Source organism: Mauremys mutica, chromosome 2, assembly GCF_020497125.1.
Source record: "Mauremys mutica isolate MM-2020 ecotype Southern chromosome 2, ASM2049712v1, whole genome shotgun sequence".
NCBI lineage: Eukaryota > Metazoa > Chordata > Testudines > Geoemydidae > Mauremys > Mauremys mutica.
In genome coordinates this window covers 203,185,477-203,213,379 of record NC_059073.1, presented here as the reverse complement: position 1 = coordinate 203,213,379, position 27,903 = coordinate 203,185,477, and the positions used below count along the sequence as shown (strand labels likewise).

General features: G+C 46.6%; 2 protein-coding genes across 2 annotated transcripts in view; one reads left to right on the top strand and one right to left on the bottom strand.

Moving 5' to 3' along the window:
- Positions 1-415: 415 nt before the first annotated feature.
- Positions 416-20,894, bottom strand: SFRP4 (secreted frizzled related protein 4). Its single transcript, XM_045007575.1, has 6 exons — positions 20,444-20,894; positions 19,500-19,580; positions 19,338-19,403; positions 14,664-14,862; positions 5,386-5,449; positions 416-3,000 (listed from the first exon to the last, which is right to left on the bottom strand). The coding sequence occupies exons 1-6, from the start codon at positions 20,883-20,885 to the stop codon at positions 2,818-2,820; spliced, it is 1,035 nt and encodes a 344-aa protein (XP_044863510.1). The 5' UTR covers positions 20,886-20,894; the 3' UTR covers positions 416-2,817.
- Positions 20,895-23,426: 2,532 nt separating this feature from the next.
- The window catches only part of EPDR1 (ependymin related 1), a 43,460-nt gene continuing 38,983 nt past the window's right edge, over positions 23,427-27,903 (top strand). Inside the window, exon 1 of the mRNA XM_045008200.1 lies at positions 23,427-24,132. Coding sequence (XP_044864135.1) covers positions 23,846-24,132 — 287 coding nt within the window. The 5' untranslated portion in view covers positions 23,427-23,845. The remainder of the gene's footprint in view (positions 24,133-27,903) is intronic.

Here is a 27,903-nt window from a genome sequence, read left to right as displayed (position 1 = left end):
GTGTGGATTTATTAGCCAATATTTGTAAGGTAGTTTGTAAACGTAAAGACTTATATTAGTACTACGTATGTATATAGTATTATTATTCTAATATAATGGTATCATAAAAATTAGAGATGGAATAGAACATTAGCTCATCCAGTCCATCTCCCTTGTATAGATAGGGTTGCTCCTCATACAGTATAGCCCCATGCTATCTCCAGTATTGCCCTTCATTCCCAAGCATTTTTAACCATAGGTATTTCCAACTGTAAGGACTAGGAAAGGGAAAATACAGTCAGCGTAAAATGTGCATATAGCATACATTAGGGAACACGTAAAAGCAAACATACAAACCACTAATATTGGTGCATCAACATTTATTCCTGTACAGTGGAATGTTGAATGATCTTATAATATGAAGGAATGGTGAAAATTCTATGTAGCAAATAATTTTTATACTTTTTCTTTAATATCAAAAAAGCTATGGATAAAAGTTTGATTTTAACAGATGTAAAATAATATGTAATTCTGCTATAATTTCTAAATAGCACTGTTTTAGTCAACAAACACTTATGATCACAATATTGTATGCTCACAACAAAGCTTGTTAAGGTGAAGTATCACAGCTACAGTATTTGCTGGTTTAACAATGCAATGTTAAGAATGTTGATCCTTTTTTAATAATTACACTTACAGCTTTCTTTTAGGGGTTAATTTGAGATTGATATGAAAACAAAGCATTAGAACTTCCACAATGCATACTATTTTAGAAGCTTTTAAAAAATATTGAATTTTTTGCTTATGCTTGTTTAGGTCAATATTTTCAAACTTAGGTGTCTAATTTAGGCACCTCAAGTGAAATCCTTGCACCACTGAAGCCAATGGGAGTTTTACTATTGACTTCAATGGAAAGAGGATTTCATCCATATTTTTTATTTAGGCACCTAACTATGTGGCCTGAGTTTCAGAGAAGCTGATCATCCCCAATTCCGCTGTAATCAATGGGAACTATGGGTGCTCAGCACTTCTAAAAATTAGGCCACTTGGGTGCCTAAACATAGATCTAGGACCCAATTCTGCAAGGCTGAATTCCTGCATCTGCACCAAGACAATGGCTGGAGGTGCCTAGCTTAGGATGCCCACATTTGGACATTTTGGCTGGATCTTTTTGTCACTTTGTTCTTCTAGTTGTGTAAGTACACAAAGCACACATCTATTGTCACTCGGGTCTCGCAGCTAGAAATTGCACACATGAAAAGTTCATTAGCTTGCACGCCAGCGAGCGAGGTGATTGTGCTGCACAGTACAAGCATGGCTAAGGAAAGTAATATTTTTGCTGGGTGCTATTTGGATTTATTTGTGCATCTTTTGTTGCTTGTACTAGAACATTTTGTTACCAAGTCAAGGTGACAAATTATGCCCTCAGATAAAATACATGCAACCTTCATTAGGATTCCTACAATAACGTAGATCAGCATACTAATATGTTGACACGATAAATTGGGAGACATGCAAAGGATTTTTTTAAACTTGGGTTTGTGTCTTTTTTCCCCCTCCTTCTTATTTAAGATGAGTAAAGAAGGTAGGAAAGCTTGTCTGCTTGCTTGTTTTTAAGAATGGTATTTTGCCCCTTTAAAAAATAGAAAATATCAGGGGTGTTAAGTCTAGTATTTTTTGGTTTTGCTGGAAGATTCTTGGGGGTTGTCTGAGACATTTGTTGTGAGCTCTAACACCTTAATTAAAGCTCAGGGGCACTGAAACTTTAACAGCCAAATGTTCATTATGCAACAGCATTAAATAGGTGTTAGCAAAAAGCAGAGCGCCCCCGTAGCAATGGCTTGAGCCAGGTGGAGTGCAGTCAGGAGCAGTGTAAACTGCACCCCAGAGTTGTGCCAATGTACCTCATATTTAAATTCTCACCTTTGCAATTTTAAGCCCTGACCCAGCAAAGCATTTAAGCACATGCTTATCCTTAAACACATGAGTAGCTGCATCAGCGTTGTCCTGCTCCTTGTTCAATACAAGTGCCTTCCAGTTGTGCCAAACTGTGTGGAAGTTGAGGAGTTTATGAACAGGGAGTAGCAATCTCATTTCCTTGTGTGATCTACGCAAAATTTAAAATCAGGTCTCCAGTGGTAAAATGGCTAATATCCCACTTTACTCCTGAGATAAAATATTCAAGAGAGGGACTAGTGTAACATCTGCACTACAGAGTAACTGAAGGGCATGTTTACAGTAACAGAATAATGTTTTCCCTCCAGTTGTTTTAAAGCACTTTTCATAACAAAGCCATATTTCAGCAAATGGCAAACCTGTAAATGTTACTGTTATGCACTCTATAGTTTTGTTTCACTTTAATTTGTTCCTTTTAAAAACATTGATTTTTTTCATCTAAATGTTTAAATATATTTAAACTTATAACAACAGAAGCCAGCCTGAAGTACAATAAAAAATTAAATGTTTCCTTTTGATGTGTTTTTGCTACATAAACACACACAATTCAAACACTAATAATGTAAGCATATTTATGGCACACATAAAAAAAATTGGATAATGTATATCCCGATGCTTATTGGTAAACTATGCATTCGACTGCTCTGAATATGATTAGCACCATCAATCAGCTTTCATATGCCTACCACACATCATTGCAAACCTACAATCTATGGTTTGCAGTGGTTTGAAATAAAAAGCAAACATTTAAAAGTAAAGTGCTACAAAAAATGTCTATGCAGAATACCGCAGTTGATGAATTCTGGAGTAATACACATGCCACTCAAGCCAGCTTGTGACCCTCATCATGCAAGAAAGTCTTTCCTTAGGGAAATTCAGAACTCATACTTTTTTGGGGGTTGCTTGTTTCTGGTCATTTCTTATTTTAGTGGTCTTTTTGGGGGTCCCCAGCACTGGGCTGGTGTTCTTAGTGTTCAATTTTGGTGCACCACTCCGACCAGTGCGTCCGTTTTGATTTTTATCATGGGCTGTTCGCACCTTTTCTTGCAGTCTCTGTTCCCACCTCTAGGGAAATAATGTCAAAACAAAACACTTAGAAAGAGATGTTACCACATTCTCAATTAATTAATAAAAGCTAACAAACTGTGAACTCTAGTGCAGCTCTCAGTAGCTTAATATTTTACTTGACTTACTGTCAATATGTCACCAATGTCTACAGTAACAGCCTGGTCCTGTATTCTTTGTGCAGTCAAAATTCCCATTGATTCAGTGATATTGTCAATGAAACTGGTGCAATAGATAGCGGCATACTATGGCCCTTACCCTGCAAAGGGATCTAGAAATGCAAAACCTAACAACTTCTTGGGACTTCAGTGAAGTCAGTGGGCATAAGGGTCTGTATGTGCACACACCTTTGCAGGACCACTACTAAATGACTTACAGAACATGGCTACTTGGCCTATTGTTTCGGCTAAGTGGAGGGCAGCCTGTCCTTTAAAAGAACACACACACACACACATACACACAAAAATATATATGTAAATATAGCACCATATAGGAAAGCTGTATTTAATTTATGGATTAATTTTTTCACTAGACTAGAAATAACAGGGCTGATGTTAGGAATAAACCAGCTAGATGACCACCTAAGCCACTGAATTTTTAGGGGTACAATGTGACACCTGTGAAGGACAATGTGTGTGCAGTTTTGCCTAGGATGACAAAATATCTGTGAATTGTTGCAGAGTGACAGAGAGTCTTGTGTTATTCAACAACAACCGCATACAGCCCATTAAACAACATCAAAAATACCAGTTGGTATTTAGGGTTATCATATTTAAAAGCAACAAGTTTAAATGGTGATTATTTCCTGTACTCTGGACAAAAACATACTAATCTCTGAACAAAATACAGTGAATAAGCGCCACAACTTGTAAGATATCCATGAAACATTTAATGGTCTATAAATTATTGTTTAAGCAGGTTTTGAGATGTCTAATTATGTATTCAGACATGACAAAGGTGCTATCTGAAGGCCATTAAATCACACCATGGGCCAGAGAGGAGGCATGAGGTTAAAGGCTAAGTGTTTTCAAATGCCCCAGTCATCTGTTAATGTTTCCATAAATCACAGCCTGTGCTGCCTTATTGCTATTATAATCTAGTTTTACTTTTTTCACATTTCTTTTTCTTTAAAACTCTTTTTTAAAGTGTGTTTCCCCATTTCATAGGTAGTTTATAGTCAAAGGACTGGAGAACAAGAAGAATAAAATGTAGCAGACACACAGCTGCAGCAAAGAGTTGATTCATAACTTAAAAGCTTCTTTAGTTAAAAATGAGCCTTCTTTCTCTCCTCCCTGGCATTCTCCAGCCAGCCAATAATTAAAAGCAAAAAAATATGTATGATCTCAGGCCATTATTTAATTCTTTGCAAACTTTTTTCAGAACTAAGAGGCAAATCCTGCCTCCAATTCCTAATGGGCTCAGGCTCCATGCTGAGCACAGCTGAATCAGAACTCCATAACACAGTGGACAGTATTTGGTCCTGCCATGAGGGCAGAGGACTGGACTCAATGACCTCTGGAGGTCCCTTCCAGTCCTAGAGTCTATGAATCTATGAACACCCTATCCATGGTGGATCTCTGCACTGGGACTTACAGGAAGATTGGGGGTGGGGGGCTGGTGGTCAGTGACCTTGTAAAGTCAGGGAGAAGTGTGCTATGTCTACTCCTCCTCCCCATGCTGAAGGAGGTGTCTTGTAGCTGCACAGGCATCCAGGCCAGTTAAGGTCCAGTCTGCAGCCCATTGAAATAATGGGGCAACTCCCAGTATGTTCAGTAGACTTTGGGTAGGGACCTTAGTGCGTACGATTCCATACCTCAGTCCTGCAATGTTTCTAAATGGATCAAAGCCTGTTTACACTGGCTTTATTTAGTGCAACAGGATTTGGCCTTACTCTCATATTCACTTTGTAATGAGCATTGTATACTTAACAATCATAGGTTATCATTTATAGGTTAATGCACTAGCAACTGTATGAAAATAATTCACTAGTTCATTGTTGTAACAAGTCAGTGTTTAAGAAAAGAACACTAACATAAAACATTTATATATTCAAAATATTTTAGATTTTTATTAAATGTTTATAGATGTTTGTTATAAAAATTGTTTTCATCTAAGAAAATTAGAAACATATAAATGTCTCATCATGAGAGACCCTCTCCAAAATTTAAGGCCAAAATATTCAAATTTACACACTTAAATCTACATTTGGTCATCTAAATAGACCACCTGACTTACAGTGGTGCTAAACACCTTCACTGAAGACAGTAGCAGCTGCAACTGCTCAATATCTCTGAAATTCAGGTCATTTATGTAGGTGATCAAATAGATTTTGATGGCTGACTTTTTATTAAGAATGTAAGAATTACTTTCAATGGTTATACTTACCTTATATCTTTTATCTAGCTGATCCTTCCATTTTTCAACTAAACATCCATCAAGAAGCATCAACCTAAAATTTTTAAAAGATTAAAATGTGAGCTATAGCTAGTTTCCTATATGCCAGGTAACTAAAATATATGATCCCTGATTTTATATGCTTAGTCATCATTCCAGTTGATTTACCATAGACAAGAAATATTTCCCAAAGGGAACCAGTCAGGTCAAAATGACCCCAAATTTAAGTTTTCTACAAATAAACTTTTACAAAACCTAAGACCAACAGAAATGTTTCCATATATTAATTTTTAAATTCTTATGAAAACATTGTTCTTCTTCGAGTGATTGCTCCAATGCATTCCAGTTAGGTGTGCGCGCCGCGCGTGCACGGCTTCTCCGGAACTTTTTCCCTAGCAACCCCGGCGGGCCGGCTGGCGCCCCCTGGAGTGGCGCCGCCATGGCGCTAAATATATACCCCAGCCGGCCCGTCCGCTCCTCAGTTCCTTCTTACCGCCCGTGACGGCAGTTGGAACTGTGAAGTGCTTGATAGCTCTTCACGTCCCTAGCTTTCTCTAGTTCATTGTTGTACATAGTTAGCATAGTTAGTTATAGTTGTTCAGTTAGCATAGTTAGTGTTAGTTAGTTAGGCTAAAAAAGGGGGGTTCCCCCTTTTTTTGCCTTAGCCGGTGCGGGCTCATGCCCAAAGCACCGGGCTTTAAGCCCTGCACGGGGTGCCAGAAACCGATGCCCGTAGGAGACCCGCACGAAGCGTGTCTCCGCTGCTTAGGCGAAGGGCACCGAACTGACAAGTGCCAGATCTGTTTAAAATTCAAGCCGCGGACCCGCAAGGATCGAGATAGCCGCTTAAAACAGATCCTCATGGAGGAGTCCCTCCAACCACCGGCACCGCCCGCGCCGCCTCCGCGGCCTCCTCCCGTGCAGGACACACCGCCGGCACCGACTGCGGCACCGCCGGCGAAGAAAGCGGCTGCGAAGACTCGGCACCGCTCCCTCTCGCCCGCCAGGAAGCAAAGACTGGCGAAGGCTTTGGCTCAGGCGCGCGTGCAGGACTCCGCCAAGGCGACTCCGCAGCCTGCAGCCCCTGTGGTGCCTCTGCACAAACAGTGCATTGCACCTGTGACTCCGGCGCCGCAAGGGCCGTCGAGTCCGGCGCCGCCTCGCTCCCCGGTGCCGTCCGTGGTCGAGCCTCGGCGGCCGTCGACGCCGGAGACGTTCGCCTCTGCGCGAGAGCTGATACAGCTCATAGAGGCTCCAGGCCTCCGGCCCCCGGCACCGCCGGCGCGGGCTGTCGTCTCCAGGGGAAAACCGGCGGCAATGGTCCGGCCACCCTCCATGGAATCGAGGCGTGGACGTCGGTCACGGTCCCGGTCTCGCTCCCGCACCGTCGACAGCTTGCCGTCCCGCCGATCGCGCTCCCGGCACCGCACCCCATCGCGGCACCGATCGCAGTCTCCTCGTCGGTCGAAGTCCCGGTACCGCTCCGTTTCGCGGTACCGGTCGCACTCCCGACGTCGCACCAGATCGAGGTCGCCACCAGCTAGGCACCGCCGGTCTCAGTCCCGGCACCGTTCCCGGCACCGAGACTCCCGCGGACGCTCCAGGCGTCGCAGTTCGCACTCTCGGTCGAGCTCCCGACACCGGTCGAGCTCCCGGCACCGCGGTGATCATGGTCGGTCTCGGCATCGGAGATCTTACTCCCGGTCGAGCTCCCGGCACCGGACCAGCCCCCGGCACCGGCGCAGCTCCCGGCACTGGTCGAGCTCCCGGCACCGGTCGAGCTCCCGGCACCGTGAAGACCGTCGAGCGAGGTCGCCTTCCCAGCGCCGAGGGGAAGAGCATCCCCCGGCGGTGTGCCCTGGACCCTCTTTGGCACCTCCCTGGCCTTCCCGCCCTGAGTCGGTCGCCTCCGGCACAGAAGCCTATGGGCTCCCGCCTCCAACGCCGCCAGCCCAGCCTAGCGGGGCCCAGCAGTGGGGTTTTTGGGTCCCATGGGCACAATATGAGTCGGACGCTATGCCTGCTCCGCCGAGGCCTCCAGCGGCCCACCGCAGAGTCCCAGAGGCATCGATATCCCGACCACCGCCATCCCCACCGCCAGCCGTTCCGGTGGTGCCAGAGTGCCCCTCCGAACCCCAGCCCACCACGCAGTGGACCCCTCTTCGGCTGAGGTCGTTCAGGAGTTATCCTCCTCATCCTCTCCCGATGAGGCAGTGGCCGGCGCGGCATCAAGGGAGCCGCCCCCGTTGATGCGAAGGCGCATCAAGACTTACTCCGCCGTGTGGCGACGGCTATGGACCTCCCTATAGAGGAAGTAAAAGAGGACGAGGACCCCATCACAAACGTGGTGGGGTCAGACGTGCCACTCCGGGTTGCGTTACCTTTTGTGCGCACGGTCCAACGAAACGCCACCACCATTTGGCAAACGCCCGCTTCCGTGCCTCCCACAGCCAGGGGAGTGGAAAGGAAGTACTCAGTCCCTCCATCGGGCTATGAGTACCTGTACGTGCATCCAACTCCGGACTCCCTGGTGGTACAGTCCGTTAACGATAGGGAGCGTAACGGCCAGCGGCCGCTGCCCCAAAGGCGAAAGAGGCAAGGCGGATGGACCTTCTCGGCCGAAAGGTCTATTCTGCAGGGGGCCTGCAGATGAGGATCGGTAACCAACAGGTCCTCCTGGCCAGATACGTGTTCGACATACTCACGTCTCTGGCCAAGTTCACTGACCTCCTGCCGTCAACATCCCGCCAGGACTTCACCACAATGTTGGAGGAAGGGAGGCGGTCCTCTCGCTCCTCCATTACAGCCGGCCTCGACGCGGCGGACTCAGGGGCACGGACCTTAGCAACAGGGGTCACGATGCGGCGCATCGCCTGGCTCCAATCTTCCACCCTGCCTCCAGAAGTCCAGTTTACTCTCCAGGATTTGCCCTTTGACACCAAGGGATTGTTTTCGGAGAAGACGGATTCGCGGATCCAGTCGCTCAAGGACGGCCGGGTGGCGATCCGGACACTCGGGATGCATACGCCGGTTACGCAACGTAGACCTTTCCGCCCGCGGCCCTCCCGCTATCAGTCGCGGTACCGACCCTACCCGGCTCGGCGACCGGCCCAAAATCGCCGTCGCCCGTCGGGCAACCGCCGAAACCGGGGCCAGGCCGCTTCCAAAGCCCCACAGGCAGCGAAGCAACCCTTTTGATGGGACGCACGAGGGCTGCACATCACTCTCCCCTACGGATCCTCATCGTTTATTTCACAACCGCCTCTCCCGTTTTTTCTTGGAGTGGTCCCGAGTAACGTCGGACGGCTGGGTGCTCAGCACGGTCCACTCGGGATACCGTCTTCAGTTTGTTTCTCCACCTCCTTCCCACCCACCTTCCCTGTCCCTCTTCAGGGACCCCTCTCACGAGCAAGTCCTCCTACAAGAGGTCCAGACTCTGTTGAGCGTGGGTGCCATAGAGGAGGTGCCTCCCTCCAGGCGGGGCAGGGGATTTTACTCCAGGTATTTCCTCATCCCCAAGGCAAAAGGCGGGCTACGTCCTATCCTGGACCTTCGCGGGCTGAACAGATACCTACTCAAGCCCAAGTTCCGCATGGTCACCTTGGGGACCATCATTCCCTCCCTGGATCCGGGAGACTGGTTTGCGGCCCTCGACATGAAGGATGCCTACTTCCATGTCGCTATCTACCCCCCTCATCGGCGCTACCTTCAGTTTGTGGCCAACGACGCCCACTACCAATTCGCCGTGTTGCCATTCGGCCTTTCGACCGCCCCCAGAGTATTCACCAAATGCATGGCGGTCGTCGCCGCAGCACTGCGACGGAACCTGATACACGTATACCCGTACCTGGACGACTGGCTGATTCGCGGTCTGTCCAGACAGCTCGTGGAGAGTCAGATAATAGAGGTCCTGGCCCTCTTTCGGCGCCTCGGTCTTCTTGTCAACACCGAGAAGTCAACTTTGATTCCGACGCAGCGAGTCGAATTCATTGGGGCGGTCCTCGACTCCACGATGGCCAGAGCCTGTCTCCCTCGCGCTCGACACCAGACGATGGTCTCCATCATCCGAGACCTCGTCAGTTTCCCGACCACGACGGTGCGGTCATGCCTCCGCCTCCTGGGCCACATGGCATCGTGTACATACGTCACCGCGTACGCACGACTTCACCTTCGTCCGTTTCAGTCCTGGCTCGCGACGGTGTACCGCCCGCATCGCGACGCCATCGACATGGTGGTCACAGTCAACAGGACGGCTCTCGACTCCCTCCGCTGGTGGCTCGACCCGGAGGTCGTGTGCGCCGGAGTTCCGTTCCACCCTCTCCAGCCATCGGCAACGTTGACCACGGACGCCTCTGCGCTCGGATGGGGGGCTCACCTGGGAGACCTCCACACTCAAGGCCTCTGGTCAGCAAGCGAGCTCACACTCCACATCAATGTCCGCGAGCTCCGAGCAATCCGTTTTGCATGTCACACCTTTCGGACCAAGCTGCAAGGCCGCTGTGTGACAGTATTCACGGACAACACAACAGTAATGTTCTACGTGAACAAGCAGGGCGGAGCCCGCTCGTCACCTCTCTGCAGGGAAGCGATCCTCCTGTGGGAATTCTGTGTGGCCCACTCCATTCACCTGGAAGCGTCCTTTCTTCCGGGAGTGCAGAACACGCTGGCCGACCATCTCAGCAGGTCGTTTCTCTCCCACGAGTGGTCTCTCCGTCCCGACGTTGCTCTCACGATCTTCCAGAGGTGGGGGTTTCCCCGGGTCGACCTCTTCGCCTCCAAGGCGAACAGGAAGTGTCTCCAGTTCTGTTCGTTCCGGGGGCACTCGCCGGGCTCTCTGTCGGACGCTTTCCTGTATCCGTGGCAGACTCACCTCCTCTATGCCTTCCCTCCATTTCCACTCGTGCACAGAGTGCTCCAGAAGCTTCGGAGGGATCGAGCCACCATGATACTCGTGGCTCCAGCCTGGCCGAGGCAGCATTGGTACACCCTGCTGCTCGAGCTCTCCGTTCGGGAGCCCATCACCCTCCCATTGTGGCCGGACCTCATCACGCAGGACTTCGGCAAACTCCACCATCCGAATCTGCAGTCCCTCCATCTTACAGCCTGGTACCTGCGTGGTTGACCCACGCAGAGAGGGGCTGTTCGGCGGCGGTGCAGCAAGTCCTGCTTGAAAGCAGAAAGCCTTCCACTCGTACCACCTACATGGCAAAATGGAAGAGGTTCGCGCTCTGGTGTGACCAGCAAGGGCTCAACCCATTCGTGGTACCTGTCCCTACCATCCTAGATTACCTATGGTACCTTAAGGAACAGGGTCTGGCGGTTTCCTCCTTGCGGGTCCACCTCGCATCACTGTCCGCCTTTCGTCCGTCGGTGGAGGGTCGAACCATCTTTTCCAATCCGATGGTCTCCCGCTTCCTGAAGGGCCTCGACCGCTTGTACCCGCCAGTACGTCGCCCTGCCCCGACCTGGGACTTGAACCTCGTCCTGGCCAGGCTCATGTGTCCGCCATTCGAGCCTATGGCCACGTGTTCTCTCCTCTACCTCTCCTATAAAACGGCATTCCTGGTTGCCATAACGTCTGCAAGGAGAGTCTCGGAGCTCCGAGCGTTGACGGTGGGCCCCCCCTACACCGTCTTTCACGCTGATAAGGTGCAGCTTCGTCCTCACCCGGCCTTCCTACCAAAGGTGGTCTCGGCCTTCCACCTTAATCAGGACGTCTTTCTCCCGGTTTTCTTTCCGAAGCCCCATGCTTCGTCCCGGGAGCAACAGCTCCACACTCTCGACGGCCGTCGGGCGCTGGTGTTTTACATCGACCGGACAAGGTCCTTTCGGCGTTCCACCCAACTCTTCATCGCAGTCGCTGATCGCATGAAGGGCGAACCGGTCTCTACCCAGCGCATTTCCTCCTGGGTGACTCAATGCATCAGGTCATGCTACGAGCTTGCTCACGTGACACCATGCCGACTCACCGCTCACTCTACAAGGGCACACGCCTCGTCAGCCGCCTTCCTGAACCATGTCCCCATCCAGGACATCTGCAGAGCGGCCACCTGGTCTTCGGTCCACACCTTCGCCTCCCACTACGCGTTGGTGCAGCAGTCTAGAGACGATGCAGCCTTCGGCTCTGCGGTATTGCATTCCGCCACGTCTCACTCTGACCCCACCGCCTAGGTAAGGCTTGGGAATCACCTAACTGGAATGCATTGGAGCAATCACTCGAAGAAGAAAGAACGGTTACTCACCTGTAGTAACTGTTGTTCTTCGAGATGTGTTGCTCCAATCCATTCCAGACCCGCCCTCCTTCCCCACTGTCGGAGTAGCCGGCAAGAAGGAACTGAGGAGCGGACGGGCCGGCTGGGGTATATATTTAGCGCCATGGCGGCGCCACTCCAGGGGGCGCCAGCCGGCCCGCCGGGGTTGCTAGGGAAAAAGTTCCGGAGAAGCCGTGCACGCGCGGCGCGCACACCTAACTGGAATGGATTGGAGCAACACATCTCGAAGAACAACAGTTACTACAGGTGAGTAACCGTTCTTTTAAAAAATATCAACAGTTCCCTGACATGTTTGCAACCCATAAAACATAGGCATTGTGCTGGTGCCTATGAAACACTTTCAGGATCTGTGACCTTACCTGCAATAGTGCTGTAGGTGAAAGATACCCCTGCTTCACCAGGTATAAAGAAGAACAATGGGTTGGGTAGCATGTCCCATGACACTCCATTTAATTAATCTCTCTCTCTCTCTAACTATATCAGTATTGTGAAGGACATCACAAGGCCCAATCATTTTAGTCTCTCCCTGGGACATTAGCTGGGCAGAAACTGAATGCCTGCATACCCCCACTGCCAGACAGAGAGGGTCTCTATGCTGGTCCAACACAGGCTGCAGCCAAGGGCCATGGTGGGTTGGGCTAGAGGAAAGGAAGTCAGATCTGAACTTATGTGGCTTCAGTGGCCCTATCACACTGTGACATAGTGCGGCTTCTGCTGTAACTCCGGCTGGGAAATGTCACCAGGAGAAAGAGTACATATGATTATACATTGTGGTATAAAGATTTGATTGGCACTTATTTATGAGAATTGTATTGCTCATGAGAAAATTAATCCTCTGAAGCAATTGGTAGAGGCCACTATCAGACACAGAATAATAGTCTAGATGGCCCACTGGTTTGATCCAGTAGGACAATGTTAATACTCCCATGTCCCTAACCACAAATGAGTCATGCAAGTATAATAATTTTATAACACACTGTCCAATCTTACATTTTGTTTGTCTTGCATAACTGCATGTCAATCTGAAGCCTAGAATGTCTGTTGAGTCAGTGTGAAGTAATGGAAACAGCTACAAGCACAGTTGACAGCTCTTTTTCAGAATATCTCCAGTAGGGCTTAAATTCTTATAGAGTATTTCCAGGAGCCCTCCCACCCCAGCTCAACATGCAATAAACACCCCAGGGGGGTTTGAAAACATTTACCAGCATTCCGCTCCAGATAGCTCCAACTGAACTTAAGACCTGATCTCCAGGTTCAATCATCACTGGGATTTGCTGTCTGTTACCATTCAGTTTTTAATTCTCTCAGCCATGTTGACTTTATGAATTACACCCATGCAGTGTACAGCCATAGTAAAGCATGTATTTATGCCATGCTAAGAATCCTAGAGTATTGTGATATCAGAGATAACTCAATCAATCACCAGCCACTAATTTGCATGCAAGAATTTCATTGGTTGTATGAGGGAGACTACATAGATGGTGGACTACTTGACCCAAATGTCACACCCATGAAACAGCACAGGCTTTCAGCTACTAGTATTTGCATTTTTTCCCCCCTGTAAAGCTGGCTGGCCATAATACAAGAGTGCTATAGTACAGGACTCAGAATGAGAAAAATAAAATTGTAACTACAGAATGTTGAAAGCCTCTAACAAAAGCTTAAAATAATTTAATCTAAAAATAATAATGTCACAGTTTTAAGGTCTGACATCTCACAAACTAGAAACATGTGTTGTTGTCTCACTGGGAGACTGGGATTCCCAAACCTCCATGCTATAAAGCACACATTTGAGACCTCATTGATCATGAGATATCGGACCTTAAATCTATTGACTAGTTGAGGCACTGCAATCCTGCAATAATTTTCCAGGCTTTGAAGATATTAAGATGCATGCATTAATCAGCTGAAGAAAGCAAAACACTGATATAAATATGCCTGATCCCCGATTGGCAGTTAAATGTCATATGGAATCTGCACTACCTAATATAGGGCCTGAGTCTGCACTGTCTTGCACCCCAGGTAGTCATGTACACAGTGCAAAGTGAGTATGAAATGGTCCCATGCAGAGTTAGCAGCATTTTACACCCACTTTGCACAGATGTAAATGACTACACAGATAGCAACGCAATGAAGAATCTGGCCAGTATTAGAGACCACTCCTTCCCTCCTCTAGTATTGATTATAGAAAAAATAGTAGCATTAAACTGAAGGGGAAATCATTATAAATGAAACCACAATGTGATATTTCCTTCAGTGCTGATGTCACTTTTGCTCAAAACTAGTTATTGGGTGAAATCCTGGTCCCATTGAAATCAATAGGTGTTTGCCATCAACTTCAATGGAGACAGGATTTTACCAGTTGTGACTTCTAACATTTTAAAAAGCCACTGTAACTCAAAACCTTCCGTTTACATACAACTGAGTTCAACAGAAAACATATAACAGTTTTTTCAAATCCATTTTAGCAGAGCACATGAAAATAAAAACCTCAATGACCTTTCCAAATCATTCACGACATATTTGGTGATTAACTTGGTTTTCCACAGTAATAAAAAAGTAGATGGTGATTTTTCACTGTTTTCTCTAACTAGTTCCTGGCGGGTAGTTTGGGGTGATTAGCCCAGTGGGGCAATAACTTCAAATAAAGTTGTGGTGGCCGCATTTTACCATGCTACATGTCTGAGTCTTGTTTCCATGTACACATCAAAGTTTGTAAGTATGTGTTGTAGGTCAGAGTTCAGGTTGCTTATGAAATGTATAAGTGAATTTTGAAATGTTAATGTTAATGTTGCTACCTGAAGCCATGGACCTGTAAAAGTAATAGAATATTTATATATATTCCCCTGAACTGTATATGGGATACTAATCAGGGGAATTAAACTCGGCACTAGGTTCACATTTGCTTCTGAACAGAGAAAATGGCCTTTGCTTGCTTGCTTGCTTTCTATTAAACTTGACTACAGTAAATTGCTGCACTGCATTGTAATTGCTTACCTTGAATGCCATTCATAACACATAATGAGAACATCTTGATTTGGGAGAAGATGTGGACACTGGCAGGATGAATTAGTAAGAAGAGGCACTTGAGACCGAGGAATGGGTATTGAAGATTTCAGTATCTCTTTCACGTCAACCACTGTGGTTATTTCATTGCAGCCACCTCTCTCTACACCCTTTACTTTAGCATGAATAACTGCAAGTAGGAAAATATATATGCAAGGACAATTATAATATAAATTAATAAGAACTATTCATATGAGTAAAAGTTGTTTTTTCAGTCCCTACATGTTATTTATGATTAGCTAAAAATATTTGTCATAAAGATGTACCATGAAATCCACACTGTTTTAAATAATAAACCATTTAAACCGCTGATGTCTAGATGTAATCTAGACACTGAATGCATTTTCCAGGTATAAATTAATTACATCAAACACACTGTGAAAAAAATATGATTTTAAATGAAAAGCTGAAAAATTAATAGGCTAAGGTTTTCACAATGTATATAGTTTATACTGTCTTCCTTCAAATAAAAGTCTTTGAGAAACTGTTTTAAAAGTGGTATCTCAACTGTGGATTTTACACAGAATAGAGATCCAGACACAATATCCATTAACTCTTGTTACCTAACTATATAAAGGAGAAATTAAGATTGTATTTGAGCTCTGGAGTGCTAAACATCCTGAAGAAAACTATACACCTATGTGGATTTAAAAAAGGGCCACTCATTACTCTCAAAGGACACACCTGATCAGCGGCACATCCTGTACCTGAGCTGTGTCTACAATTTCTTTTTTAACATTTTTAATTCCATCTTCAATAAACAACATTAATAACTAGCAAATTCTAGAACTATATCAAGGTTTCAGATAAAGGAGGAATAATATCTATTGAGAACAGTAGCTATAACACAATCTGTGCTATCTGTGTTAACAGTAACTATATCAAAATCTGTAATACCCACATAGTGTTTTAGGGATATTGGTGACATTTTCAAAAGCATTTAAGTGACTTAACAGTCTGTGTCCCATTTTCAAAAGTTACTGAAACATTATGGGATTTAGGGTCCTATGTAACTTAGATGCTTTTGAAAATGTCGACCCATAATCTTTACATGAATTTTTAGTTGGAAATTTGCTTTACAATTAAAAAGGTGAAGACTTCATGTAGACTTACTATAAAACATGATTGTTGTTGGGAACTGTTTACAAAATAAGCTATAATATCATAGCTAAACCCAGATAACCATCAGTGATTCTTTTGTATTTACAACTAAACAGTACCCTCAATCAACTGGAAGAATGAGTTAGTTTCGGTGCTTAATTTCTGCCAGGACTTGCCAACGCTGAGTCCCGACACCTCTAGTCTTAGCAATTCACAGCCAGGGCCTGCTCTAGGTTTTTTGCTGCCCCAAGCAAAAAAAATGTTGGCTGCCTCCCATCCCAGCCCTGGGCTCCCCCCCGCACCCTCCTGCTGCCCCAGCCCTAGGCTCTCCCCCCGCCCCCACCCCCCCTGCCGCCCCAGCGCTGGGCTTCCCCCTTTCCCCCCCACCAGTGCCCTCCCCCTACTCCCCTGCCGCCCCAACCCTGGGCTCTCCCTCCCCCACCTGCACCCTCCTTCCGCCCGCTGCCCTGGGTCACTGGTAACTCGCTCCCAGGACGGGTCATTCAGCAAGAATTTTGGATGTGCACAAAACACAGACAGGACTGGTTCCCGTATGGTTACAGAACTGCAGTAAAGTGGAACAATTTTCAGCTTGTGTGATTGGAGGATATCTGAATGTATATTATAAGACTGTCCTCCATAAATGAGGAAAAGTTGAGGTGCCTTTATTATTCTTTTGTTCCACTCTTTCTTTCTGTGGGTAATTTGCCAATGCAATATCACTGTCTTCCTTTTAAATAAACAAACAAACAAAAAGGCAATGGCTGATGAAAATAGCAATTCCAGTCCTAATAACCACTGGGAAGCATTTCTTGCTCAATTTTATCCTACTTTTTCTACAGCAAGTTACAGTGGATCAGTATATTTGATTTGGGAGAAATGAAGTAACAGCTGCCCAAACTGAGCTTGAGCACTCCTGAATTTTGAGGTGTTCAAATCTGGAAGGCAGGTGCTGGGGGAGGTGGCTGGGGGCTCCATGGGGGAGCATGGCAGCATGTATGCAGCAGTGTGTCTGGCGCTGCACGGAGCCAGACATGCTGGTCTGAGTGGCACGGTAAGGGGGCTGGGGGGCTGGAGAAGGGGTAGAGGGTTCCGGGGGAGGCAGTCAAGGGACAGGGAGCAGGGGAGGTTAAATGGGGCAGAGGTTTGGGGGGGCAGTCAGGGGCAGGGACAAGGGGGGGTTAGATGGGTCAGGGGTTCGGGGGGGGCAGTCAGGGGACAAGCAGCAGTTGGATAGGCATGGGAGTCTCACGGGTTTGTCAGGGGACAGGTAGAGGGTGAGGTCCTAGGGGGAAAGTTGAGGGGGTCTCAGGAGGGGGCAGTTGGGAACAAGAAGAAGGGAGGCTTAGATAGGGGCTGGGGTCCCAAGGGGCAGTGGTCCTGGGAAGGGGTGATCAGGTGCCAGGGAGCGGGGGGGGGGTTGGATGGGTTGGGGTTTCTGTGGGGGGCAGTCGGAGGGAGTGGATGGTGGCAGGGTGGGGCTTCCCTCCCCGTGGAGTGTCCTGTTTTTTGAATGTTCAAATATGGTATCCCTACCCTTCACAGTGCAACTCTCCACTCACAGCAGGCTGCAGCATGAGGTCCCCCTCCTTCCTTTCCAGTTGGTAGTGGCCAAGGGAACGCTGGGAAATGTAGTTCTTTCCCTACTCCAGGGCTGGCTCTATAGGCAGGGAGCTAACCAAGGAACTACAGCTCCCAGAGCCCCCTGTTGGTTCTCAGCTCCCAGGCTCAATCCCTGCTAGCTGCCACCCCTGCAAATGGGCTGCCCCAAGCAGGTGTTTGCTTTGCTGGTGCCTAGAGCCGCCCCTGTTCACAGCCCTGGCATTTCTGGGTTTGCCGCATCAGTTATGAATTTAAAAATATTGCTTGAACCTCTTTCATTACAAATTACTGGTTAACTGTATATATTATTTAACTTCAACTTTTCTCCAATTATATGTCCCCATCCCACTTCAAATGGTAACTCTCCTATTGATTTTACTGAGGGCAGAATAAGGCCCTGCATTGCAAAGTTAAAATCTTGAATACAAACATATGCAGCGTTTTCAGCTCTTTTAATTGTAGGACCAGTACTGGCAGTCTTTCTTCATGCAACACTCCTGTTGAAGTCAATGGAAACAGGATTGGGCCAAACATGATTTTAAAAATTCTATTTCAGTTCAGAATACAGACATTTTACATTACCATATATATTTATATACACTCACAGAGTATAGATGTATGTATATATTACACAATACAGAATCTCAGTGTTCCACCAAATGGTAGTGTGTGTTGTAGAGCAATAGATTAGGAAATTAGATATTAGAAAATATTAATGTTTCATATAAGTGCATAAAAATGCAACAACTTAAAACAAATGTATTTACAGTTTGTAAGGTTAATGTCACAACTGTCTTGCTAATAGCAAACTGAATTTGAATTAAACAATTATTTAACAACAAAGACTTAAGCATGTACCCAAACATTTTTGTTTTAATTTGATATTTAATATAATAAGTTTTTAAACTGCCTATTGTGTGATATCCATAGTTTAAAATAAGTGAATTAAAATAATATCCCTCCCAGAAACAGTCACTGTAAACTTGCAGTAAACCATATTACATATTAAATTAACAGCTCACTTTGCATTCACTGTTAATCATACAGACTTGTTATTGAAAGAAAAACTAAATTATAAATAAATATTTTGACTTCCTCTGATCAGAAATCCTTTTTGTGGCTGGGCACTTGTATTGTTAAAATGCCATACAATGTATAATAAAACCCATAGGCGAGATCTCAGCTGGTGTAAGTTGTCACAGCTCCAGGGACTTCAACAGAGCTATGAAAATTTACATAAGTTAAGGATCTGGCAATTGGACTCTAATGGCTAATATGCAAAATATAGTAAATATTCTATGACTTAATTTGTGACTAAATAAGACAAAAAGGTTGCTTTTCAACCTTTTCATGTCTCTCCAATTTAATTGTTTTCACACGAACTCATTTCATCGAGTGAGAACAGCAGAATAGTGCTTACTTGGTCAATCAAGATTCCAATTTATTCCAGCTGAAATAGCAAAATAAAAATTGCAATTCATAGGATCTCCAGCTATTTTGTTACTTGTCACTAGACTGAGTTGCATTAAACAATGTCAGGAAAATTTAGAAACGGCTCACGTGGCCCTCTCCATTTTTGCTAAACACTCTGTCCCACTTCGTTTTGTTAGACCGGTCTATATTCTAAAAATACTACAACAATTTAGCGATTTTAATGACCACGTTAGCTTGTTGTTTTTTTGGGAGCAACATCTTTAAAGTGCCAGATAAAAGTGCTTCTTTATTATTCATTTATTGAATTAATCTTAAAATCTACGATGCGGTTTGCCATGGATTACAAATCGAGGAGCTATAATAATTTGATAATATCAAAAGAACCAGAGGAAGGGAACCGGAAGATAGTGCGATTCTAGGGAAATTTTGCCAAGAGTTGAAATGAAATTATTTCATTGGCTGACTTACTGTAGCTGTAGTTTTTGGTCAGGTATGTTGTTAGGGTAGGCTTTATCTTCCGGCACTTGCATCGAGCTTCCAAAAAAAAAATCATAAGGAAAAATTACAAATTAATGTCAATTACAGAATTATTTTCAAGAGAAATAAAGGGGGACCCTTACGAAGACGCACCTTGGTTTAGATTCTTGCAGTTAGTCTCTTGAGGTTTTTCTTGGACCATTACGTCTTGAGTAAAATCCGTCCACTTCACATCTATTTAAAAACAAAGTTAGATTTGCACAGAATTTGGTTTCTGCTACCGAAAAGAAATGAACACAAGATAAACGAAAAAAATAATCTCTGATATTTCCGGAATGACTTCACTAGCACACACATTTTGGGGAACATTTAAAATAGTTAATCTGTCCTAAAAAAATGGATTCACTATATTTTCGAAAATATGTCTGAATCAGGTTTTATACCTTTTTAAAAAAAAACAGCACTGTAAATTGTTTTTAAAAAAGGGAATAAAATCTTGCAATATATCATTGTATGACTGCTAGTTCGCTTCGTGGACAAAAGCCTGGTGTGTAGTTTTGTGTATTGCACTGCCAATTTGACATTTAAATTTGAAAGGCGTACTTAAACACCACTATTCAATGTTCACTTATGCCTAATTCTGAATAATCTCTCGCCAGTGAGATTTGGAGAGGATACTGGAGTCCTTCTGCCAGATTGGCTTTTCAGTGTTCTCAGAAAAGCTGCCTTCCCATAGGAAATTAAATCTCTTCTTGTTTGAGTTGGTTTGTTTGTTTGTTGTTGAGAAGTCTTTTTTTTTAAAAAGACAAATATTTAAACTACCCGAGAGACTAGTTGCAGTCCTCGCCAAAACCTGTCCCTCTGTGTTATATTTGAGAGACAGATTGTCCTACACAGTGCTGGAGTTTCCGGAGCTCTGCGCTTTTGGGACCCGCTTAACTAAAGCTTTCTGCTTTCCAGAGACTTGGTGAAGAAGGGCACAAATCTGAATTCAAAATTGCCATCTTATAATCAAGGTTCTCTACCCCATGAGCCCTGCCTTATTGTACCAGCCCCCCCACACACACACACAAACACGCCCCCTGGTCCCTCCTCACCTTCAGGGACATCGGTGACTATGGCTTCAGGAGATATGCAGACCCCTCGGTCGTACACAGGCAGGTCATCGCAAGCCAGGCTTTCGGGCCAGCTGTGGTTGTACCTCTTCATGATGGGCTCGCACCCATCCCGGGCTCTTTGGCACACCGATTTGCAGGGCTTGATGGGGTCGTGGAGGAACTCCAGGGTGCAGATAGGGGCATACATGGCGCACAGGAAGAAGCGGAGCACCTGGCTACAGCTGATGTCCACCAGCTCCTGATACTGCTCGATGGCCAGGATGGCATTCTCCTGGGTACTGTGGTGCAGGTGATTGGGCATCCTGGTGATGTTCCAGGGCATGGTCTTGCACATGGGGATGCGCACAGCCTCGCAGGGAGCACCATGCACCCCCATGCTGACCCTGAGCCACAGGAAGAGCGCTGCCACGGTTGCTAGCATTTTCCCAGCCTTTAGCGGCGGGACTAACGTTTGGCGCTCCGGAGATTCTCTGCTTCCTCTCACGAAGTCTTGGGTAATCACCCTCCCAGGCTGATCCTGTCGCTCATTCAGCTTTCAGTGGAAAGAGCTAAAGAGATGCTGGTCTATCCCCGTTCCCTATCACCTTGGCACATAAAAGCCACTGGCAAACTTGAACTTCTAGATTTCCTTGTGCCTCCGTGCTAAAAAGACACAGAACTTCTCTCTTGTTCCAAAGTTCAAGCTATCTGAGACTTACAGACAGCCATGGAAATTGTAGGGCCATATTTATACCAGTGCCACAAGTGACGGTGTGGGTTGATCTTTCTTCTTGGCAGCATCATTCACTTGGTGTGTGTGTGTTTGTTTTTCTTTTCAGACAGGATGACATCACCTCCACTCGGTTTAATCCCAGGGCGACATCACTAAATTTCTCATTGCGTCTCAAGATAAATTTCAACAAGCCGTTCAGTGTTGATCTGTGCAATAAATTCTTTCAAGACGAGAGAGAGAAAAAAGCGCTTCCCTCATCTACCTCGGGTCTGCAAATTCAGTCGCAGAATTAAGAGAGAGGGAGGGGAAGTTAAATAGGAGCAAGGACGATACTTTTTTAAATCAGCACTGAACTTTATGCCCTTTTCCTACAATTTCAAAGTGACAGCACAGAAACTGTTGCCGCTTTTTAAGAAATGCTGCTATTATTTCTATCGCCTGTAGGTGATTACGCAGTAACTGCAGTGGCTCCAGAGGTATGTGAAACTTAGACTTCACAAAACAAACAAATATGAAATATACAAACTGGTCAATTACTTTTTCTGGAAACGAACTTGGCTGGGGCAGCAGCCGATCCGAGCCTGGAGTGAACCTCGGTGCACAGCTCCAACAGTCTTCTTGCACCTGCAGTTGCTGCTATGAGAAAGCCCATTAGCTACCCACTTCGCCCTACTAAAATCTTCACGTATCCCCGCCCCATAAATCGGATCAGCGAAGGAATCGGTGGGAGGGGAAGATACGATATTATTTAAAGTTTTTCAAAAGCACTTTGTGTCACAAACCAGCAGCCGCCAGTGTTTTAGGAAACAGTGCAGACCGTTCACATTCGAGTTGTTCTGTCCCTTTCATTAGTCTGAACCCAGAGGCTTTCATTTGACTAAATTATACAGTTACATGGGTGTAATTGAGGAGTAACCCCATAGCGTTCACTGGAATTGCTCCGGATTTACAGCTATTTAAAATAGTTGAACTTCGTCCTTGATTAATAGGGACCAAATTCTGCCCTCAGTTCAACTGTGCAACTCCGATGAGAGCAATGGCATATTGCAGTCACTGGCACGGCGGGGATGTAACTGAGGTCAGACTGTGGTCCTCCTAGGGTAGCAATTTCCCATCCCCTCTCATTAAGATTAGCTTATAGGGTGCATTTTCAGTTGATGTGCTCTCCTGGTTGTAGTAGCAGCAGCAGCAGCGCCCTGCCCTCTAGTTCCCTGTGTGTGCTTTAGTAACCCATGTTGGCTATCTTAGTCTCCCCCCTCTTTTCTAGGAAACTGCTCAGGAGACAGCAAACCTAGGTCAAGGGATCTCCAAGGCAAATGGGGGAAGAACGGATATGTTTGGGGGAAAGGGGATGATCGTATTAGTCACTGGAGAGCAGGTGCCAGGGAAAATGAAATGTTTTCCCTCAAAAGCAACATTTTAGAGAGGTCTCTCTAGCAGATCATTCTTTAACTCCCTCCCTCCGTGAGCCCCAGACACAGAACAAATCGACACGAATATATGTCGATGAGTCTATGAGATATGATAAAATTGGCCTGCAGCGTCCAGTCCTTCAGGCAGTAGCTCTGCGTTGAGACTAGTAGGAATTTGGTGGGCAGGCAACCTTGTCCGCTCAAATGTGTGCTGTCCCTGCCTTATAGGAACCCTTGACCACAGACCCGCACAAAACACAGAGGAAAAAGCGATCAGATCGGCTCACAATCAAATTCCACATCACAGATGCTCTTGTCAAAGGCAAACCAAAAATATAGGGCCCAAGTGGAAAGCAAGCAAACAATCGACTTCCCAAACAAGTGGCCATTTTGCTCCTTGCTGAAAAGTGTCTACTTTCCTAGTTTGGTTTATAGATGGAGCACGAGCATGAACGTATTTTAAAGCACATATTGTCCCCTCCCCCTCTTTTTTTGCTGAATAATATGTGACCATTATAAACTCAGCAATGACATTAACATATATATTGCTTGCTTCCCTCATTTTAATTAAGCCTTCAAGGAGAAAACTCGCAGGGCTGAACAGAAAGAGGTATATGAAATAGCTATCAATACAGGCTTAATATCCAGTATTTCTAGTCAGCGTATTACTTCAGGTGCAGCCCTCCCAGCTGTGCCACTGGTATCATATGCTGCCACCCAACTAGGACACTGGCATCAGACGATGGCTCCCCTCCTACAGCACTGGTATGATGTTCAGCCAGCTACAGAGTCGGGGCTGTATCATGCGCAATGCCTGCGGGCGGAAACGTGTGAGGGAAGAGGTGAAACGAACGGGGAGCGAAGACGAGGGAGCTGGTGGAAGGAGGCGTGTGTGTCCTCGCCCATCGTGTGTGGGGGTTAAATAACTGGTGCCCGGCGGGCTGCAGGCGGCACTCTGCCTCCGCAGTCCCTGCTGGCCGGGGAGGGAGACAGATCAAACAGCCGCCGCCCCTGCTCAGCATCGCACCCGCTCCTCTGCCAGCTGGGCCCTGGCTCCGCGCCTGCCGCTGCCGCAGTCAGCCGGACCCGCCTTCGCCTCCCCAGTCAGCGACGCACAAGGGGCCGGAGAGCGAGCGGCGGCGGCGGCGGCAGCTCCAGCGCCTCAGCGGCCCCCCGGCTTTCTCCCCTCCCCCCTTCACCCCGCCAGCGCCTGCGGAGCGGGGCCCCGGGCTCGCGCTGACAGCGGCGACACCGAGGATGGCGCGAGGCGGCGGTTGCTTGGGGCAACCCCGGCGGCTGCTGCTGCTGCTGCTGGGCGGCCTCCTGTGCCTGCACGGCGGGGCTCCGCTGGCGGCCGCCCCGCAGGGCCGCGCTGGGCGGGGGCAGCCGCCCGCCCCGTGCCAGGCGCCGCGGCAGTGGGAAGGGCGCACGGTGGCCTACGACCACAGCAGCGGCAGGAACACCAGGGCGGCGGTGTCCTACGACGGCCCCAACCAGCGCCTCCGGCTCCTGGAGGAGAGAAAGGGGCTCATCCCCTGCAAGAAGTAGGTGCTGCTGCTGCTGCTGCGGGGGCGCGCGTGCGAGCTCCAGGGGGCGGCTTGGCGCGGCCCCTCCTTCGGGGGGAGGGGAGAGCAGCCTTGCAGCCAGTCACTTCTGGGGAAGGGGCGGTGGTGGGGCTGGAACTCCCCGTCCCGCCCTTTCGGCGGTCAGGGACCCGCTGCCTCTGCAACCCTGCCCTAAACTCCTCCTCCCCCTCCCCCGGCCGGGCGGGGCTGGCGTTGGCGGGACAGGGAGGCCGTCTCTGGAGCAGGGGGATTGGTTTGGTAAAGCTTTCAGCTGCACCCAGGGCCTGAGTCAGAGCCCATTGAAGTCAATGGGAGTATTTCCATTGACTTCAGTGGGCATTGGAATACGCCCCACATGCCTAAACAAATCTACTGGGGAGCACAACCCCAGAGAATCCCCCCATTCAAGGGCTTTAGCCCCACTCCCCTTCTTCCCCCCTCCACACACCTACCAGGTGGTATAAACGCCCAGAGAGAGAGAGAGAGATTCCACTCCACTCCTCCCACCAGCAGCACATTACTCAGTTTGCAACCAGGGGATGCATTTTTTTCTTCCTCTCCCAGTTTCCCCAGGGTTTGTTCATCACTCTGCTGCTGCATGCTAATTATATCATGTATGCATCCCAGGTCACAGCTTTACTATCATGCTGTGAGCCTGCCCAAAGAATGTCACAAAAAATCATTTATTTCAGCCACAGTAATTTGGCAGATTTTGTAGCTCACTTTACAGCCATTCCCAAAAATTGGACTCCCACTGGTTGGCGGACATCCTGGAGCAGATTCTGCCCTGAACATTTTCATCAGATTCAGATCATTTACCCCAGTGTAAATCAGAAGTAACTTAGTTTAAGTTAGTGAAATTTCTCTGACTTTACACTGGCCCTAGTTGAGAGCAAGATTTGGCCTCCTGTTTTTATACTGATCTGATCAGTGATGGGTACATGTAGCACATGACTGAGATGAGGTGATTTCTGGTGGATGGTGACAGAGGGCTTCCCTCCCCCTTCCTCCCTACATTACATTTTTTTTTTCTGAGGAGAGGGAGGTGATAGGGTTAAAGGCAAAGCCAGAAAGAGCCTTTTAAATGAACTTAGCTGTCTTATCATGGTAACCGATACTTATGCAACAAGTGCCAGAAAAGATCCATTAGGGACTTGACTAATGTCCATGCTCAATAAATATATTTTATTATATTTATCAGTGGCAGCTTGTGAATCTTACTGGGTGATTTTCCCCCTGACTAAAGTATTTTGTTTTGTTATGGAATTTAAACAGATTCCATAATAAAATAATAATAATTAATAAATGTGAGACTAGTGTCTCAGGATTTTTAATATAGTGGTTTGTTAGTAAGTTTTACCTGTATTTTAGAAGTTCTCTGGCTGTGCCTGTTTATGCAATTAAGCATAAATACTGTATTGTTAGATGCTAGTAATACATTGCACTTATCTGCATATTCATCTACATTCCACATATTGCCTTGGCATACAGGGAGTTTATTATGCTTCAAGAAAACATAGTGTGTGTAAGTCAAGCAATTCACTGACCTAACAAAGTCACTGCCTCAGTGGGCACAAAACCATCTTAGTTTGGAGAAAAAATAAATTTAGAAAAGGCTTGTTGGAACAAATCTTCTTCTCATGCTCTTTTCCAGTGTCCAATACATGATATGGCCTGGTCTGTAGCCCTGCTGAGATCTTCCATAGTGCATAGTTCTTCCAGGAGCTGGTAAACCAACAGATGTTCCAGGGTTTGTGTAGTCAGGTGTCTGAGGGCTGCCCCACTTCTGCCTATTGACTTTTAATTGGCTAACTCTTGCTTGGAGGTGGTTTAAATAGCTCCAGGTTGACCAATCCTTCTCCACACCTGCAGGAAGGTGTTCAGCAATGTAGATGTGCATTTTGATGTCCTCCAAGTATTTTGAGCTGAGTGCGCCATTTTCCTGTCATGTAGCCATTGATGATTTTTTTAAGCGGTACTGTTGCAGCTATGAAGCTTTTTTGCAATTTCAGGTGTCTCGCTGCCATGGTGTGGCCATTAAGGATGGTTGATATCTTTGATCTATCATAATCATTCCATTTTGCTTGTGACCATTCTCCCAGTATCTGGTGGAGTGATTCTGGCAAGCACATAAAGGCTGTTCACATTTGTTGGTTTTAGGCATTCTGTGATATAGGGCAGCTGTCATTCAGCACAGAGTACTCTTCTTTGCATGACCCAATCTTTCCCACACCAGACATGCACATTCACCGGTTAAATTGCAAAGTGCAAGTGTGAGGGCTCTAAGTGTTCTGGGTTGGTTCCCCATTTTGAATTTGCAAACTTCTTGAGTATGTTGTTCCAAGTGCTAACTTTGCCTTATGTCTTCTCCACGTGTGCCTTGAAGGAGAGAGCACGGTTTAGCATAATGCCATGGTAGACAGGATTCCATCGAGCAGTGGGCAAGTGATACCCCATTCCAGATGATGTTGAGTTGTCTAGAGGCCTCATGATTCTGAAGATGGAAGAGATTCACTAGCACAGCAGTTCTCAAATGTTAGCAATCCAAGTACCCCCATTTTGTATTAAAAATTTTCAGACTCCCAAGCCAGCTTCTAATTTTCCCTGTGGGTGTGCAACCCCCATTCAGTCCCAGGCCCTGCCCTCACTCCCCCTTTCCCCCAGTGCCCCTCCCCACCTCTTCCTGCCCCTGCTCCACCCCATCCCTCCTCTTTCCCATCTCTTTCTGCCCCCTCCCCCAAGCGTTCCCTGTCTCGCTCCTCCGCCTCCCTCCCCAGCACCTCCTGCACACTGCTGATCAGCTATTTTGTGGCGTGCAGGAGGCACTGGGAGGGAGGAGGAGGAGTTGATCAGTGGGGCCAGCATCCCTGGACATGACTTGAGGATCCCCTGGAACCAGACATGACTCATGGACTCCCTGGAGTACCCTCGTGGACCCCAGTTTGAGAACCGCTACACTGGCGTTTTGGCTGGGTTTGGCGTGCAATTGGTTCTTGATGTAATAGACTGAGAGACCAGACAGTGCCGATGTTAATGCAGTTTCTGTCTGGGCAAGATCCTTGGCTTGGGCAGTGACAAATAGGTTGTTGGCAGAGATAAAACTTCTTGTGTCAAGATAGATTAGTTGATCATTTGCAGGGCTTTGGAGCAGAGCCCAGAGCTGGAGCGCGGAGCAGTGGAGCTGCAGGTTTTTGCCTGGAGCGGAGCCGGAGCACAGAAAATCTTGACTGCTCCACTGCTCCAGTTTTCTTTTTTTCATTTTCAATCCAAAATGAATTATATTTAGTGAGAAAGTCCTAAAGGTGCCAAAAAGTTTCAGATTGTATAACAATTGATATTAACATCTACTTTACAACTTTACATAATATGTCACAATTATTCTCACTTTGGCCGAAATCAAGATTTAATGTACAGATACAAAATTACAAAGTTTTTTGGAGATATGTTTTATTAAAGAATCAGATAATTATCAGACATCCAGCAACACTGCAGACTGCTCCCACCTTTGTGCCAAGGTTAGGCGAGTACATACTCATGTAGATTAGTTAGATAGTTAGCTTAGTATGTGTTGATACTACTTTTGTAAGGGTTGATCAATGAGACGCGCTAAGTGCTGCAATTACGGAAATGTGTGACACAAGACGCAAAATTTAAGATATCACAAACAGGTGTATTGCAAAAAAAATTAATGTTTTTGTTTATTGATATATTAAGATATCGCAAGAGATATTAACCACTTAAGCTCATTTC

Coding starts and splice junctions, on each gene's coding strand:
- SFRP4 (XM_045007575.1), bottom strand. CDS start 20,885: ATGCTAGCAACCGTGGCAGCGCTCTTCCTGTGGCTCAGGGTCAGCATG. Junction 19,581..20,443: donor AGTCACCGATGTCCCTGAAG/GTGAGGAGGGAC, acceptor GTTTTTAAATAG/ATGTGAAGTGGACGGATTTT. Junction 3,001..5,385: donor AGCTAGATAAAAGATATAAG/GTAAGTATAACC, acceptor TTATTTCCCTAG/AGGTGGGAACAGAGACTGCA.